The sequence below is a fragment of the Struthio camelus genome, chromosome Z, assembly GCF_040807025.1.
Source record: "Struthio camelus isolate bStrCam1 chromosome Z, bStrCam1.hap1, whole genome shotgun sequence".
Taxonomy (NCBI): Eukaryota; Metazoa; Chordata; class Aves; order Struthioniformes; family Struthionidae; genus Struthio; species Struthio camelus.
Genome location: NC_090982.1, coordinates 60,679,972 through 60,696,814, shown reverse-complemented (window position 1 = coordinate 60,696,814; position 16,843 = coordinate 60,679,972). Strand labels below are relative to the sequence as shown.

Genomic DNA, 16,843 nt, shown 5'->3' with positions numbered 1-16,843 from the left:
CAAAGGGAAGTCAGAAGGGAAAACCAAGTCTGCTGTACTTGTTGGATTCAATTAGATACTTGGCATTATCAACTGCAGAAAAGTATTAAGCTTCCACTAGTTTCGAAATGAGCTGGAACACTCTGAATTCTATTTTGATAGGATGAAACACTACTCTAATTCATTAAAAAGTCTAGCTTACTGAGTAAGTGGTAGGCCTAGTGCAAAACTGTAAAGATTTTATTTAAAATGCCTCGGATCAACTAATCTTCTCAAAGATATAAATGGATGCAGTGTCTTTTCAAATGTGCTTGTTATTTTATTTCTGCTTTTTTTTTTTTTTTTAAAAAGATTCACCTTATTGTAGAGATACCAAATGGAAAGATCTTGTATCGTTAATGATTTGCCCCACTGTAATCACATACACTTCCTGTTGTCTGAATATATATTAATACAGTAGCATATGTGCTTAATGCTAACAGTAATAAACCCATCTGAAACTGAATGAAGGGCTGTTGGAGAAAATCATTGCCTGCTGAATCTGACAGAAGATATCAGATCCATCATCCGAAATTTAAAATAGCATAACTCACTTTTTTCTCCCCCAGGAAAAAAAGCTTCTTTCTCCAAATTCTAGAGTAGTCTACCTAGATCTCCTAAACAAAGCATTTGAGATTTGAGCCTCTTTAATTGCCTAGCACGAAATGGTTTTTTGTAGAAACGGAAAATAAAGGATAACTAAGGACTAGGAATTCAAACTGAAAAGCTCTGCCCTAGGTAACAAACCTCATTCATTGTTAATAGGCCAAACTTTCTGTAAAGCAGTAAGTGGGCATTCGAAAGTGGGAGTAATTCTTGAAGGTTCAGAGTCTTATTTGAGTCTCTATTGTCAAATTGCATGTGTGTAATTCAGGGTGTGCTTTCTGTCAGCTTAAATCTTTCAAGCATACCAAGATTATCAGGTGCATACGAACCTATTCAACTCCCTGTTTAAGAAATAGCAACGTTTCCCTCTCTTAGCTGTAGGAGGCACAGTAGCTGGTGTCCACGGCAAGATTTGAGTTGGATTTTAGTTGGATTTGGGATTCTGTAATTGGTAGTTCAGGATGTCCTAAGAAGGAGATGACAGCAACATTTTACATAGCTTTTGAGCCTGTCCCTCATTAATAGCTCAACACCATGACTCTTGGAAATACCCGAGAGAAGTGGCAGCAACAATTTAAAAAGAAATTACAGCTGGAAAAAAGGCACATCCATGAATGAGTATGACAGAACACTATGAGGAAAAAGATGCTGTTCCTGAAATTCTAACTTTTACTTTTGTTCAATTACTTTTTCATCCTTGTCAACTAAACGGGGTTAGTAAAAAATAAGATAAGATTCCTATCTCTTCTTGTTACATGTTCAAAAAAAGCAGCCCTAACCCCGAGAGCCCAGGAAGGAAAGTCAGGGAATGAGAGAGTCCATGGTACGTTGTACTTGAGGCTGTTCCGGCCGTCACAGACAGACAGCAGTTCAGCTGTGATAGACAGGGCCTTTGCCATGCGTGTGGCATGTCTCTCTTTTCCTTTTTCAAAGGCTTTCAGAGAGGAAAAAAGTATCCTGCTCAGACAATAAAGAAAAAATACACCACAACAAATGTGAAGGACAGTAGGCCTCATTGCAGGGTAGTAACAACTTTTGGGAAGTTCTTGGCTCTCAAAAGAGTATATTACTTCTTTAAAATTATGAACAGTTATTTTAAAAAGCCTTTAAAGTCTAAGTGGCTATCTCTGTTTCCAAAACTTAACTTTTAAATTCAGTTCCATGATGAACCAAAATAAATCAATCATCAGTTCTCTACCTACAGTTAATATGTACTTTAATAAACCAATTTTAAATACAAAACATGTATTGATAAATTATTTATCCAACATAATTAAGATACTTGAACCAAAAAAGTTAAAAAGTAGTTGTACATAAAGAGCGTTTAAACACAAAGAGAAGCATCACTGATTTTTTTTCATGATAAAAATGTACAAATTAGGAATCTAATTAAATACTAAATGGAAACCTGTAAGGGTATAGTGGCCCTTTTGCTAATAGAAAGGAGTAACAAATACAAGACAAATGCAATATTTATTTTCAAGTATGTTTTGATGCATAAATGAGATGAGCATGTTATTACTGAGGAAGATAAAAGCTACAGATGTAAAGTAAGATTAAAACCAAACACACAATATTAAGCTTTTTAGCTTTCTGATTAAAATTATTATTAAAATTAGTTATTCTACATTATTTGCATCAGATCAGTCTTTCACATAGGCACTAGCATCAGCTGTGAAGGCATGAGTACAAAGGATGTTCCCAAAGAGTTAAGAGTCTCCTCTAATTAAAGAGGGGATGCACTATTGGGGATTCAGTACAGGGGTGGAAACAGAAAGGTTATTGGGAGCACTAAGATCCAGTTAGTTAGAATTTGACTTTGTTTTTAATTTGACAAAATATATTGCATCCAGGATGCACAGAATTCAGAACCACATGCTCACCTGCTTCCCTTCCCTCCCCTTTTTCCCCCCCCCCCCTTGAGTACTGCAATTTTTATTAAAGGGTACTCACACACAAAACATACACCAAGACATGCAACTGATACCACCACTGTCAAATCCGTCATTGATGCTAGCATAGGAAATTTGGTGATATTTGCAGACAGCAATATTGTAAGCTAAACTGGCCACTGGTCATTTTAATAGAAGTGACTTATCTAGCAGTTAAGGTCTTTAAGATACTGTTGCCTCAAAGAAGCAACAGTATTTAGACTGATATTTAGTCCCTGCATGACTCCAGTGAGCTGGTATCTGTCCTGCTTAGGGACTAAGGGGAGTCACATACCAATTGGTAGGGACATTAATTTAAGAAGACTTAAAAGGCATCAGATAGGAAATGGAATTCAATCTTTTGCCCTGTGAGTCTGAGTACAGTTGTTTGGCCTTCTCTAATCTAAAGTGTCAGATAAATATTCTGAAATTCCATCCTCCTGAAAAAGAACAAGCAAATAAATACTCATCTGGATTGAGTTCTCATCAAAAGAGACAAAGCCATATGCAGGATCATCAATGAGAAGAATTAACAAATCTGATCAGACACATAAACAAAAGGAATGATGCCCAAACCAGCTTAATCAAAGAAGCAGACTTGTTAAGGTAAGTGAGGAAATAGGGCTAATTTGATCTTACTGAGAGCACTGAGCAATTACTGCAGAAATTCCCTATCTTTTAAGGCTCAGATGAAGGAGAAGGGGAAAAAAAGAAGGCAGGCTAAGCCCCCTAGAATTTTTTCCCACATATACACTTGTACTGGGATTTGTGGACACATTAAAAATACTGCTTCTTCCTCCTCTGAATATCAGTATTTTAACTTGCTAAATAATACTATGTTTAATCATTACTGCTTAATATAAAAAACAGTATTGTCCAAGTGCTGCAACATTAACTCAGCAGGAGTTATGTGAGACAAATATAAAAGAATAATCTTTAGCAATTAACACTGTATGAGAAACTCCTTTAGAGAATTCCCAGTTTTCAGCTGACCAAAACAATAAAACACAACAGATAGCCTGGTAAAGGAAAACAGCCTAATCTTACTAGTGAAGACTATTTCAATTAATAGACGCACACTGAGTATCAAATACAAATGAACATTTCAACAGAAGAACGCTTCATTACCTTTTTCCATTCAAGCATATTCATTCATACTCTAAACATCACTCTTGGATGTGACATCCAAAGATGAGATTTAAGAGAAGACTTAGATTTTCAGTTAAACAACATAACCATATTGTTGCAGCTTTAAAAAGCCAACAGCTATCACGGAGGAAAGTCTATGTAATTCTGCTGCACAGATATGCATGGCCCTTTCCAGCAATGGGTATTAATTAAGAGATGGCTGAACAATTCCAGGTAAACAGATGTACTTACAGTGTCTGTTTAAAAAAAAAAAAAAGTATGGGAAGTAATAAAAAAGCGCAAGTATTTCACAGTAAGCGTTGTACCGTTATATATCTTTTTTCATTTCTACCTTCTTTTTTTTGAAAAAGCATTCTGACAACTGTATCTGCAAGACCGCAAACCTTCAAAGCAGTACTGAACTAGCATGAAAGAAATTGCATGCAAGTCTGAATGTGAGCAACGCACCTAAGCTAATGCTTGTGCACCAAAGTGGCTATGTTATTTCCTATGCTGATAGAGATTGCTGATGAATGATCAGGTAAAACTCCTTAGGAAGTTAATGAAGCTTCATCCAAAAGGACAGACCTCAAAAGTGCTACTAGTCCCCTTAGCAATTATTTTACCTCACTTCAGTTCAAATGCAGTATTTCATACCAAAAGAAGAAGTTTCAGAAAGCAAAAAATTAAGTTAGATTATTCATTCAAGAAAGACAATCCATATAAGCCTAAGGAACCTGAACATGTGAAAGCGTGAGTAAAGAATTTCATTGCCATTTTTACTCAAATTGTGAGTTTTTAAATATTTAAAGATCAAAATTTGTTAATACTGGTTTGTTAGAGATATCAGAATGGTATTCAAATGAGAAGGCATCCTAGTTGTGATCAGCTGTTAATCTGAATAGCCAAATACATAAAAGAATTCCCTTAAAATGTGACTAATAACGGAAGAGATCCAAACCAAATATTTGAAGGTTTTTTAAGGTTATTTTTTCCCTTGCTGGGAGGTTCATTTACTGGGGATACTCTAACTTAAAATAATTCAATTTACCGTAGGTGCATAGGTCATTTAATAACTTTAAGGTCTACTTTAATAGATTTTTAATAAAAACTGTTACAGATAGCTTCACCATCACTCCACAAAATACATTCACTGGCATCCCATGTATCATCTTTATCTTATAATAACTTAACCACTACAGGAAACAAAGCTATTAAGAGTTGAAACCACAATCACAGATTGAATTGTCTATAGACAACAGAGCCAGTTAATGTCTCAACCCTACGTAACAGGGCTTCCAACTGACAAGTTTTCCAACTGTCAGCATGGTTTCTCCTATGCTGCCCTTAAAAATACAAAAGGTATTACAAGATATCTTCCGCACTTTCTCACATTTTATGTAGAAATTCTCCTTTGCTGCAATGTTCACAAATGCCTAGAGCCTCTGTCACAGTTCTTATTCTCCTTGTACCTGTCTACTGTAGAACACTTGTCTCTTGCTGTGTACTTCAGTTTTAAGCCATATCCAGAAATGACTATTGTTACCTTTGCCCAACATGTTACGGCCTTAACTTGTAAGCGGGGCTCCTCGACACTACTGCAGCTTTAACTATAAAATGTTATATACAATCACAAAAAGATTTGGGCTATTTTCTCCATAACATGGGTGCCAATCTTTTTTTTTTTTTTAATATGTATTTCAACTTCAGTGACACAACTGGGTATTTGCACTAGCTTTAAAACGAATTCCTATCTACAATTTAAAAAAATTACTTTGTAGAATTTGGTTCTACTATAATAGCATACTAATACCAACAGTACGAAAGCTGTTCAGCACAGACAGGACCAACACTGAGCTGAAATATTTCCTCAAAGGGTCAAACTTGAACTTAAAAGCGTAACTGAGGAAAGGAGAGTTCAGTCCAACACATATTAAGGAAGAAATTAGCATAATATCAAAGGAGGTCTGTATAATAACCACATTTCCCTAACATACAGCTACCTAAAACATACACACAAACAGCTAAACTTTATTCAAGTAAAAAGATGCATTTGGTTGCCTTCATTCTGGCCTTCCTAGATACAGGGCTGAAGTAATTGAATCTATACAATACTGTCAAAGCTGTGTTATGAGTTTTATTATCTTAAATTAAAATCATATTCTGGATGAATGAACAATTGCCTTGCAACGGATACATTACACAGCATCTGACCACTGAGCTGTATTTCCTCTGAACTTGATATATCTCTTGTAATCTCTACCAAAGAAGCTATAAGAGATATTTCAGAGCTCAAAAGCACATAATATAGAATTTTCTTCTAGAATACCTTCTGACAGATACAATGTTTTATTGCAGACGTCAAATTCTTCTGTACTGGGTAATTCTGGAAATCGGCATCTCTGTATTTATCACTTTCTCACCACGCTTCTCAGTTCTAACATTTCCTTACGGTTTCTGCTATTATGTTTGGTATAACAAGCGCATTAGGAATACTGACTGAAAAAACATAAATTAATTCTTACTGCTGCCAAATTGATAAATGTTATTTTTTATTATTATTTGATTTCCTACACACAGAATTTTACTTAAACACAAATATTTGTGAGTATCATCTGTTGTTTGTGACAGCAGCAACTCAGATTACCAAAAACTCGCAGACCAACTTTTTAAACCTCTATCATAGTGTGAGCCCAATGCGTATGACCTTAGATCACTTTGGATAGTTATTTGTTTTTAAGGATATACTCCTCTCTCTAAAGGTTCAAGATAGAGGCATGGTAACAGAGTTTTAAGTCCTCTTTATGGCCAATCAAATCTGCATTACTCCAGAATTTGGAAGTGTCCTGAAATGTATTTACCCAGAACAAGACCTGCAAGAGGGTCCTCAAAGAGCATCCTTAAATAACATTTCTTCTAAACAAGGAGAGCCCTACCCCAGTGGAATGAAAGTTGTCAAAGCCTCACTACGCTCCATGAGCCCTGTTACCTAGCATAGAAGAAACTGAGACTACGACCCTTGCCTAGTGTCTGCTGCATCTCAATCTGCTGGTATTAAAAAAACATATTATAAAAAGAGAAAAACATTAGAGCATGCAACTTCATATGTTCTGTTCAATTTCTTCTTACCTAAAAGAAACCTATCTCATCTTTCAAACACATTAGGAAACACAGGAAAAAGAAAAAGGCTGAATTCAACAGTGGTTATAGGCAAGATTCACCTTTGTCTCAGAAAATTTCCTCATCAGTATCGTCTTTTCAAACCCACAGTTTAGAAGATGGTAAACAAAACAAAGGATACCTTAAAATCTACACTGCCAATGAGAGAAACTGAAAATACTGGCAATTGTGCTATATTCCATTTGTTGTTATTTTGATTGTTTTATTCACTGTGAAATTAAGAGAAACACTGGAATGGACAGTGTCTAACTTAAAATACATTTCCTTACTGAACTAGAAGATATATTACAGTCATCAACTGTAAAATATATTATAAATATTGACTGGCTCAGAGAACAACTGTAATGGGCATTGTCTAGAAGCAAAATGTTGCTTGAAATTGCAGCATGTTACCTACAAATATCAGCTTACAAATATCAAGAGACAGAGACAGAAGTCTTTGACAGAGAAGAGGAGAATTTTGGAAGGGAAGCTGTCTGCAGTTCTTGTTTGATAATGTGTCCAAATGAAGAACTGGATTTTTGCACATCAAAGGTTAAAAGATTTTAAGCTAAGCAGAGAAGATGCGATACATAAACACACACATGCACCCCAGTATACATGCTTGCTTGTTTGAGAGAAATATGAAACCACACTTTTTTTTTTAAACCAACTACCCCCTCTCATCAGCTTGCCTACTTGACTCCTTTCCAACGGTCTCTAAAAGCACCATTGCTTCTGACTCAAGTTTTCTGAACCTACTCCTGACTTGTTACATTCTTACTTGTATGTGAGAAATCACATCAACACCAGTGTTCTTGTTAATTCAGTTGGGTTCCCATTTGTTCAAAAGCTCCATTCAAACCTCATCTTGTTTGTTTTCAAACTACTTCTTATGGGCCTTCTTCAATAACTGAAGCCACTGCTTCTTACACCAACTGTGCTTACTTACTTTATATCCAATGGAGTTGGTCATCGATTTCCAATCACGTAGGTCAGGGCTTGTTTGTACAAGAAAGTTGCACTGATTTAGCTTAAATTTGCCTATACATCAGCTTGCAAGATCTTGTCCAAAACTGTTTAATTTAATATTGGCTCATTCTTCTTTTAGAAATTGACTCAAGCTCAGCTGACAAAACATACAAAATGAAATACAGGTATCTATTTAGACTTTTGCACTGATTTAGCTGATCTGGTTTAAAAAAATGGACCTGTGCTTTTTATCCTCAGATGAAAAAACAGACCCTTGCCTCTCTGCACTTATCTACTATTGACTTTGTTTCTCTGCAGAAGAGGTGGCCAACGAGCAGTATGCACATCACTCACATTGTGTGTACTTCAGTGTAGTGGTATGGTCCATGCTGAGCTGAGCAGCAGCTCCTGGCTTTTCCTCTTCTTACAGGAAGCAGGCAGTAGAGGAACTGCCTCCTAGGCCCTCTAAGAGCCTACCTTAAGACAGTTAGCAACTGCTGCTGCCACCACCTGCATCCAGCACTAAAAAACACCTCTGCTGCCTGCAAGCAGGCCTGCACTTATGGCTCAGAATACAGGAAGAGGAACAAGACATGGTGAAGCAGGAACAGAATTGGTGAGCTGGCATGCACACAGGTGAAGCTGAGGTTCCAGTTTGTGTCTGGTGGAAGTGTGAAGATTCACAGTTTGGGTGTGTGCAGGAGAAAGGATGAGATATGGCTGAAGCTCAAAACCAGGGTAACCTGCCCCATCCTTTCACAGAAGTTAAGTGCGAGCACTGGATTGGAACCCCAGTTTGGAGAATGGGAATATGCAGTAGAAAGCTGGGAGGAGAAGAGCCATGGATGACGCTCTGCTTTTGAGGGGGTTAGAAAGCATGTGATCCTGGATGTCAGGAGTCACAGATGATGACATACTAGCTAATTAGGTTTGGAAACCCCTGGTCTATGCTACCTCACCATCATTTCTGCAAGCATTTCCTTTTCAGAGCTGATACAGTAACAATTTTCTTGCATCTTTGCACCTGCTCACCTCCTATTCATTTTCTATTCTCTGCCAAAAACATTTAATCTTGCCTTTCTTTCTGCTTTTTTATTTAGCACTGATTAATTACTAAATACACTTCATGGCAGGTGCCTCATATGCAGCAAATAATATGTGTGTATGTATTCACTTATCAATACATATATTTTATATATAAAAACCTAGAGTGATCAACATAAGTACTATAAAACAAGGGAAAGAAAAAGTGGAATAGATGATTAAAACATTAAACTACTGTTTCATATATTTAAATGTTCATAGAATTTGGAACTGAATTAACTGGTAAATTCATTTCTATGGTCAAAAGCTAATAAAACAGAGTTGCACCAGAATTAAGACATGAAAAATAAGGAAAAGCAGTCCTAGGTCTTTCAAAAAGAAAGGAAAGAAAAATCCTCCCCCTGTTGTACATCACTGGCACAGCTCCACTGACAGTAATATACTGATTAGTGCATACCAGTTTCACAAACCTGTGGTCCCAATTTTTGTAGACCCAGTGTTGTCACTCTGCCATACAAAAGTAGATCTCTAATGATGAGAGTTTTTAAAAATGAAGTCGCAGTATTGACTGCAGCCCTGATCTTCAAACTCTAGAGCTTTTGCATATAAGCTTTGATTAAGGAAGACTATATTTGGCTTTCTGCCACCCTCCTTTGCAGCCATGGCATCTTGGCATGCCAGAAGCAGCGATAGGAAGGAAATCTGATTGAATCATACTCTACTGTAGCTCTGCTGGACAGCTCTGTACATACCTATCACCTGATTATAAGGTAGCCCTATCCCTGGGGTTGCTTCAGTTTACACCACAAACCTAAAACCACTTCTATCTGTGCCGTCTGGAATATCCACATACAGAGACTCCTAAACTGGAATCTAAATAAATATACTGGAAAAATATATGCTAGATAATCTAATAAAAAGCCTAACATTCCTGAGTACATCATTCATGTTATTTCTACCTTCCTGTCACAGGGCATGCTGAGCTCAATTTAGCAGCTGTGCTTACATTTAGATCAATTTCTGAAGTCACTGAAATGCATGTCACTGCCTGTATCCAATGGTATACATCATCCTTAGTCAATGTTAATTCTAACTAGAGACTTCATACTTTAAGACAGAGAGTAAATTGCATTTTAACCCTGTTTTTACAGAATCATAGCTTTCCCTTTGCACTCTAGTGCTTTGAGTATGTGCTTGCTAGAAATTTTTTTTTAAAATGCACTCTGAAGTAATTCCAATAACATAGAAACTATTCTTCCCAATTTTGGGCACCTTTCTTCCATCCTCCCACATTATAAATCAAAAATAGCTACAGTTCACACATCAGATGCAAAATGAGGAGTTTTAGAAACAGATCATATACTGCCATTTTTAAATGTAGCTGAGACTTTGGATCTGGGCTCAATTTCCAGTTCTACCAAAGGCTTACTGTATCATCTGGGGTATGCGATTATTTTTTCTGTTCAGTTACTCATACACTGAATGGAGACAAATCAACTTTTTGTTGAATGAGCATTGTAAGGATTAAAGACTATCTATGAAGAATTCAAATACCATATTAAGGACTACTTAAAAATGCAAGCAGGCAAGCAAACAAGTTATGAGCCTGCGATGGCCACAATGCGCAGCAGAACAATCCTCACAGCAGGAGGATCTCTCAGGTCCTGAGAACAAATCCAAGTGAGAGGAATGATTATCTTCTGAGCAAGGGCATAAAGAGCTCACAAGCTGAGCAACCCATTTACTACCAAACCAAAAACTGTTCAGCCCCTTTGCACAGTCACCCTACAAAGGATTTACAAGTTCCTTTGGTTAATCTTATCAGGCTCCTAAAACAGTTAACATCCCTCCCTCAAAAACAAAATATAAAAAGACACAGAGTTTCTCCTCCTCTGCAGCATTTCTTAAAAAGAAAAATGAAAGGAAAAAGAAGAACGCATCAAAACATATCTGGACGGGCCGGACACCACACACTCCAGAAAGCGAGGCAGAAAACAGAGCCACGTTCCTATTTCCGAGGCGACTTTCCCCTCCCGGCCCGCTGCAGCGCCAGAGCTGGCGGCCCGACAGGGGCGGAGGGCCGCCCGCCCCGCAGGCCCCGGCCGCCCCCCGGGCCGCGGCCCCCACGCGCCGCGCCCCCACCTGCCGCCCATCCCCCAGCGCAAGGCGGCGGCATCACCCGCAGCGCCGACGGGCGGAAAGGGGCGGCCACGGCTGGGCCGGGCCGGGCCACGCCGCACCGCACCGCGCCGCTCCCCCCACCCCGGCGGCGCCCCAAGCCCGGCTCGGGCCGGCGGCGCGGAGCGGAGCGCTCCGGGAGGCCGCGGCGGGGGCCGGGAAGGGACGCTCGGCCCGGCCCTCGGACACCTACCCACACCATCCCAGAGCCCGGCGGCAGGGGAGCGGCGAGGCAGCAGCCCGTCCTCGCCCGCCGCGGCTCCGCGCCCGCCGCCGCTCCGGCCCCTGAAATGGCTGAACAAAGGGAACCTCGCTCCGCCGCCACCGCCCCTCCGATTGGCCGGGGGAGGGGGGGGGGGACAGGGGGCGGGGCTAGGCGCGCGGGGGCGGGCGGGGGCGCCGCTGGCCGGTAACCCTGGCAACGGTGGCCTCGCCTGGGACCCGCGGCCTCGGGCGTGATGGAGCCGGCGGTGAAATGGCTGCCCAGCCCCACCCAGCCCGCGCTGCGGCCCCCGCCCCCAGGCCCTGCCTGCCGCGCCCGCACACACAGCCCCCCCCCCCCCACCGCCCTGCTCGCCCCCCCTCCCCCCATCGCCGCCCGCACCCCTCCGCAGAGGGCCCGCCCGGGCCCCGCGCCAGGCACGGCCTCCTGTCGGGGGGGGGGGGGACCCGGGGGGACCCGCCCCCGCGCCGGCCCGCTCGGAGGCGGCCGCGTGCCCTTCTCCCGAACCGCCGCCGACCCTCGGCCAGGCGCGAACGCCAACGGCCGCCGGCGCCCCGCGCCTCCGCGCCCCTCTCGCGGGGCGCCCGGCCCCGCCGCCCTGCCCCCGCCGGCCCCCCCCGGGGAGGAGGAGCTGGCTGAGGCACTGCTCGCAGTAATAGCGCTGAAAAGCGAGGCTAAGGGCTGGGCCGCCAAGAAGCGCTGCCCGGGATTTCGTGGTGAAGCAGCGGCAGGAGCGCGTGGCCAGGGCCGCTGCGGACTTGTGCGAGTGGCCGTCGCCAGCCGAGCACCGCAGCCGCGTTCACTCACGGCTCTTGGCGTCCCAACGAGTTACAGCGGCGACCTCTGCTTGTGCAGCGCTCCCGTCTCCCCGACTATAAGCGCTAGGTAGCTTTTTTTGCTACACCACGAAGGCTGAACGTTCTCACCTCATTTCTGAAGCTTGCAGAGCTTTTTGGAAAGCTCGTAATATGGTGGGCCTCGAGATAAACACAAGAGCCGGTAGCCCTGCTTGTTGCCCCCAGTCGCCGCACCTGCCCATTTCCTATTCCCACAGTGCCGGGTGCGCACTGTCCTCTCTCAGGCCCTCTCCTCATCCAAAACATCCCCCCGTGTGCCTCGTATGCAGGCACATACTCCCCCCGCCCCAGCACACCGTCATTAATTCACCACTACCGAAATCGCTCGGCAGTGTCTTCCGTAAGAGAAGCTTCTTTCGCAGCCACTTTTCTGAGACAGTACCATAACGTTGCTGTGCTGCACCACCTCTAGCATTTTGGCCAGACTACTTAACAATATTTTAGAACTCCATTTTAATTTCTTTCAAAGGTCATTTTCTAATCCTCGTTGTTGCAGAGGAAAACTTGAAAGCGTGACTGGACTGAGCAGCAAAAGCTTATAAGACACATAACAAGTGCACCATCTATTATTCCAGCACTTAAGACAATTTCATGATTTTCATGGGAACTGTCTGGTGATCTTGCAAGTATTAACACTTCAGTACTGCCTCTAGGTCTGCTTGTGCTGAAAGATCCATACGCACACGTTCAAAAGGTGGCTTCCCTGATGAAAAACCCTACCTACATAGTCCCATTAAATACCTATTATTTTTCTCAAATATTACTCTACTGCATAATGTTCAGAGCAGATTATATTATAGTTATAGGCTGTACTTAGTTGTACTACACTGAGTTCTAGCTTAATGTTTATGCATTTCACAGTCTCACAGTCTATCAACAATCTGAGAATAAACCCAGACCTTTCAGCTAACATTACATTAGGTATGTGGGGCTGTGGCTTCCAGTTCAGGCTTTCCATGTGCAGGGATAAAAATTATATACTGTACCTCCAGCACTGGGATTCTACACGCCAGCCACAGCTACAGCAGGCAAGAAGCCGTAACTCTGGGATGCAAATGTGTTAGTTGCAGTTGCCATGGCTGGAAGAAAGGAGATAAGGGCCAAATTCATGAGTCTCATACTGAAAGCATGAAACTTGACTGGTCAAAGTAAAAGCTTCTGGTAGCAAGTATTAAAATAATATTTCATTATATAAAAGAAACAAAACAAATATTGCAGTCAAAAAGAGGTAAAATAGTGCAATAATAAAAATGTATTTGCACAGTAAAAACTGTATATTCTGTATGGTGAGATGTGGTATATATTTACATGGTGCACATTTATGTAAATGAAATGATCCCATTTAACTTTTTTCCTTCTTACATTTAATGCACAAAAAACAAGATAGAAAATCTAAATTGACACTGAAAATACTCCAGCTACTCAGAATCCAGAGAACCCCAGTTTTCACACTTCTCTAGTTCATTCACAAAAGATATCTATCTGCATTTCATATAGCAGTTATCAATCAAATCCTGGCCTGCTTTCCTCATGGCATGAAGCTATGTGATTCTAGTATCTGTTTGGATGTCTAGTCATCTATTATTTTTTTCCTAGCAGTTTTGAAACAAACTGCTGTTGAATTTGACTGACAGGTGAAGGTCCCAGAAAGATAGCTAAGTTCAAGTCTTGTGACCACAGGGAGCTGGGTGGAGGACAGAGGCTGTACTAACGAGGAGAGGTGCAAAGGGGTGAGAGGAAAAGCTGTTACCTGTTTGGTATACGACCAGTCCATCAGCGCCAATGTACTGGCTAGCCCATCCTGCACATGCAGTTTGCAGCCAGCCTCATCATGGTGTTTCTGGCCCTGCTGTCAGCCTGAAGATGTGGGAAGGAGCCTGTGGCAACACCGAGGATTTAGGGAATATAGGAGGAAACTAGACACACTCAAGTTATGGTGCTATCTCCCGCTCCCTACTACAGGTATTTTAAACCATTCATAATACAGGAAAGCTACAGAACGGGCCTAAACAACTCAGGTATTCCTGCTAAACATGACTGGGAAGCCCGTGTGGCCACACTGCCCTTGTACTTCATGGTTTCTGGTTGCCAGAGCAGCCTTTCGCTGCCTATTGCAATTTAAACAGTCCAGGCCCAGTGTGGCCTCTCACTGAGTTGAGACTAAAGCAGCAAAGGCTGCAAGATGAGAGTTCATCTGCCTGGCTCTAACCAGAGTTCAGGTAAGTCCAGGGTACTAACTTTTTGCCAAGTTTATTAAAATGCCTCCATTTTAATAAAGTGACATATTTATAAGCAAGCAATACATTTTCAGGAGCAGCTAGCTAGGCTCCATTGAAATACACCTTCAGACTTGATATTGTAAGCTGCTGTACCTAGAGAAGACCAATAATACTATATTTTCTATTCCCTTTTTGCTCTAATGGTAAGCAGCAGCAATATGTGTTTAAATAGTTTCTGTTTTCCACGCACACTCACCGTCATTTGCGGGGGTCCATCCAAGACAATCTTCTGTCCAAAGGAAAATTCCTCCCCGACGGTCCATTTCAGATGATGCTGACTTCTAACATACTATCAAGAATGCACGATGGAAAAGGGTTGTTGAAAAAAGCACATTGTCTCCATGTTCATTTGGAATATATAGGCATTGTACTCTGTCATGACTGGGTTACCTGGGTACCAAAAACAGCCTAGCCATGAGAGTACATAACAAAGCATGAGCTAATTTACTTGTCTCCTCAGCAGAATAAATTAGCTTGAGAAAGCAAAGTCATAATAGAGTTCTATGCTAGACGAGTCCTAAACTTACTTAGAACCAGCTTAATTATCTCTACGTTGCACTAGGCTGTGCATTAGACAGGCATATGTTTAAATTTTCTTTTGATTGGAAGCTGCGTTGTACTTGCTTCTTTCCATGGGATTGCAGATCTCTTTTCTAGGAGCAGCTTTAGGTATTTTCATCACAGTTTGTTATCCTAATCAATTGCCTTTTAAACATCTGATTTTCCTTGGCAGGATCATGCAGTTGAAATGAAGTTATCTGGATACAAGATCAGTTTTCTTAGTCATAAGGGAAACCATGCAGTTCCCATGCAAATTTGTTCTCCAGTTTACCAAGAATCACTTAACTGATTTTTTGGTTTGTTCAGCCCAGAAATAGGCATCAAATCGAGGTGTCCTATAGATGGTGGAAAGGTGACCCATAATTCCTCCAAGTTTTTGTCTTGTATTCCAATATTTAAGCATTATATTTGCAAATAAGTTTAAAGTCATGATTGAAGAAAACCCTGAAATCCTTAATTAAATGTAAACAAGTTGTGATGTTTGCCCATTTGCCTAAGGTTGCGGGTTCTAAAACAGCAGGTGGAAGAGGCATTACTGTCCAATTCGTGTCAGTGAGATGTTAACTCAAATGTTCATGGGCAATATTTAAATGTTAATATTACTATTTCATTGACCCTGAAACTAAGGGGAAAAACAAAGTTGTGTTGTGTGGACCTCCATCATCTAGTATCTGGGATGTTTATTCTTGCCTAACGTTGGTGGATCTGGCAGAATACTAGGAGTTATCACGTTACGTAGACAAGAAACTTAGCAAAAAAGAGCAACCTGACAGAGCACTACTGTGTTAGAAGGGGAGAAGAAAGTCCAGATGTGAGTATTTGCATTAATACACCATTTTAAAGCTACTAAGAAGAATAAGACAGACAAACAGAAAGAATAAAAGGATGAAAAGAAAGAAAGAATAGTGAAAGAGAGAGAGAAAAAGAAAGCAAGAAAGAGAAAAAGAAAGGAAGGAAGGAAGGAAAAAAGAAGAAAAATATTTAAGTAGCTAATGAAATGTATACTTGCATATACATATTCTAATAAAACACGGCAGGATTTGTTCAATGTTACTCAATTTACATTTTTTGGAAGCATTATACACAAGAGCAAAGTAAGATGAATAACAGCATTTAAACTTGCAGAGATGTGGACACTAACACGATTAACTGGAGCTGCTGCTCAAATGGAGGAAATATTGCAATCAGTTAATTTCATAGACCAAATTTTCCATTTACCTTTAGTATGCATAAAGTGACTAACTTTACTACTACCTGATCTATAAAAACACAATAATATCACTGATATTTGGCCTACCTAAGAGTATTTCTTTCCAGTCAAACTTATGGACTATGTCTTTCAGGCTGGGACCCTCAAGAACTCACTGTTAACAGAAATGACAGACAAACTTTCTACATTGGGGTCATTGCTTGCGAGAATTTGATCCACTTTTTTCTAAGCTAAAAATATCTTTTCAACTACATATAGTCAAGACGGTGTTTAGTGTTAGATGTTGAGATCTATCTCAAATTACTTTTTATTCTGTATTGCTACAATGGAATAAGTGGCCTTTCTAAAGATTTTGATTCACAACTGAAAATAAATTTAACAGTAGCAACTAAAGTTGCTATTGCCTCAAGCAATCTGCACCACCCATCTCTCTGAGATTACTCATGGATGTCAAGTACATTTTGAGTGGAATTTAAAATGTAAATGCACTGTAGTAAAGGTAAAAAAGGTATTGACATTAATGTGTTTAAATTAAAACAAACTAAATACACACCATTTAGTATAAAATTTCATTGGACAGGTTAAAAGTTCGAGCTGGTATGTTAAGTAAATGTATAGGGAGAAGGTGTGAAGCAGGTCATCAACATGTAAAGCAAGATTAGTGGCAGCTGCAGGCA

General features: G+C 40.7%; 1 protein-coding gene across 4 annotated transcripts in view; it reads right to left on the bottom strand.

The window, feature by feature from the left end:
- The window catches only part of LOC104152982 (transportin-1), a 72,267-nt gene extending 60,895 nt beyond the window's left edge, over window positions 1-11,372 (bottom strand). Inside the window, exon 1 of one of the 4 annotated variants that reach the window (XM_068927147.1) lies at window positions 11,230-11,372. In XM_068927147.1, coding sequence (XP_068783248.1) covers window positions 11,230-11,238 — 9 coding nt within the window. In that variant the 5' untranslated portion in view covers window positions 11,239-11,372. The remainder of the gene's footprint in view (window positions 1-11,229) is intronic. The other 3 variants (XM_068927148.1, XM_068927149.1, XM_068927150.1) reach the window with 3 other exon arrangements.
- Between the last annotated feature and the right edge of the window lie 5,471 nt (window positions 11,373-16,843).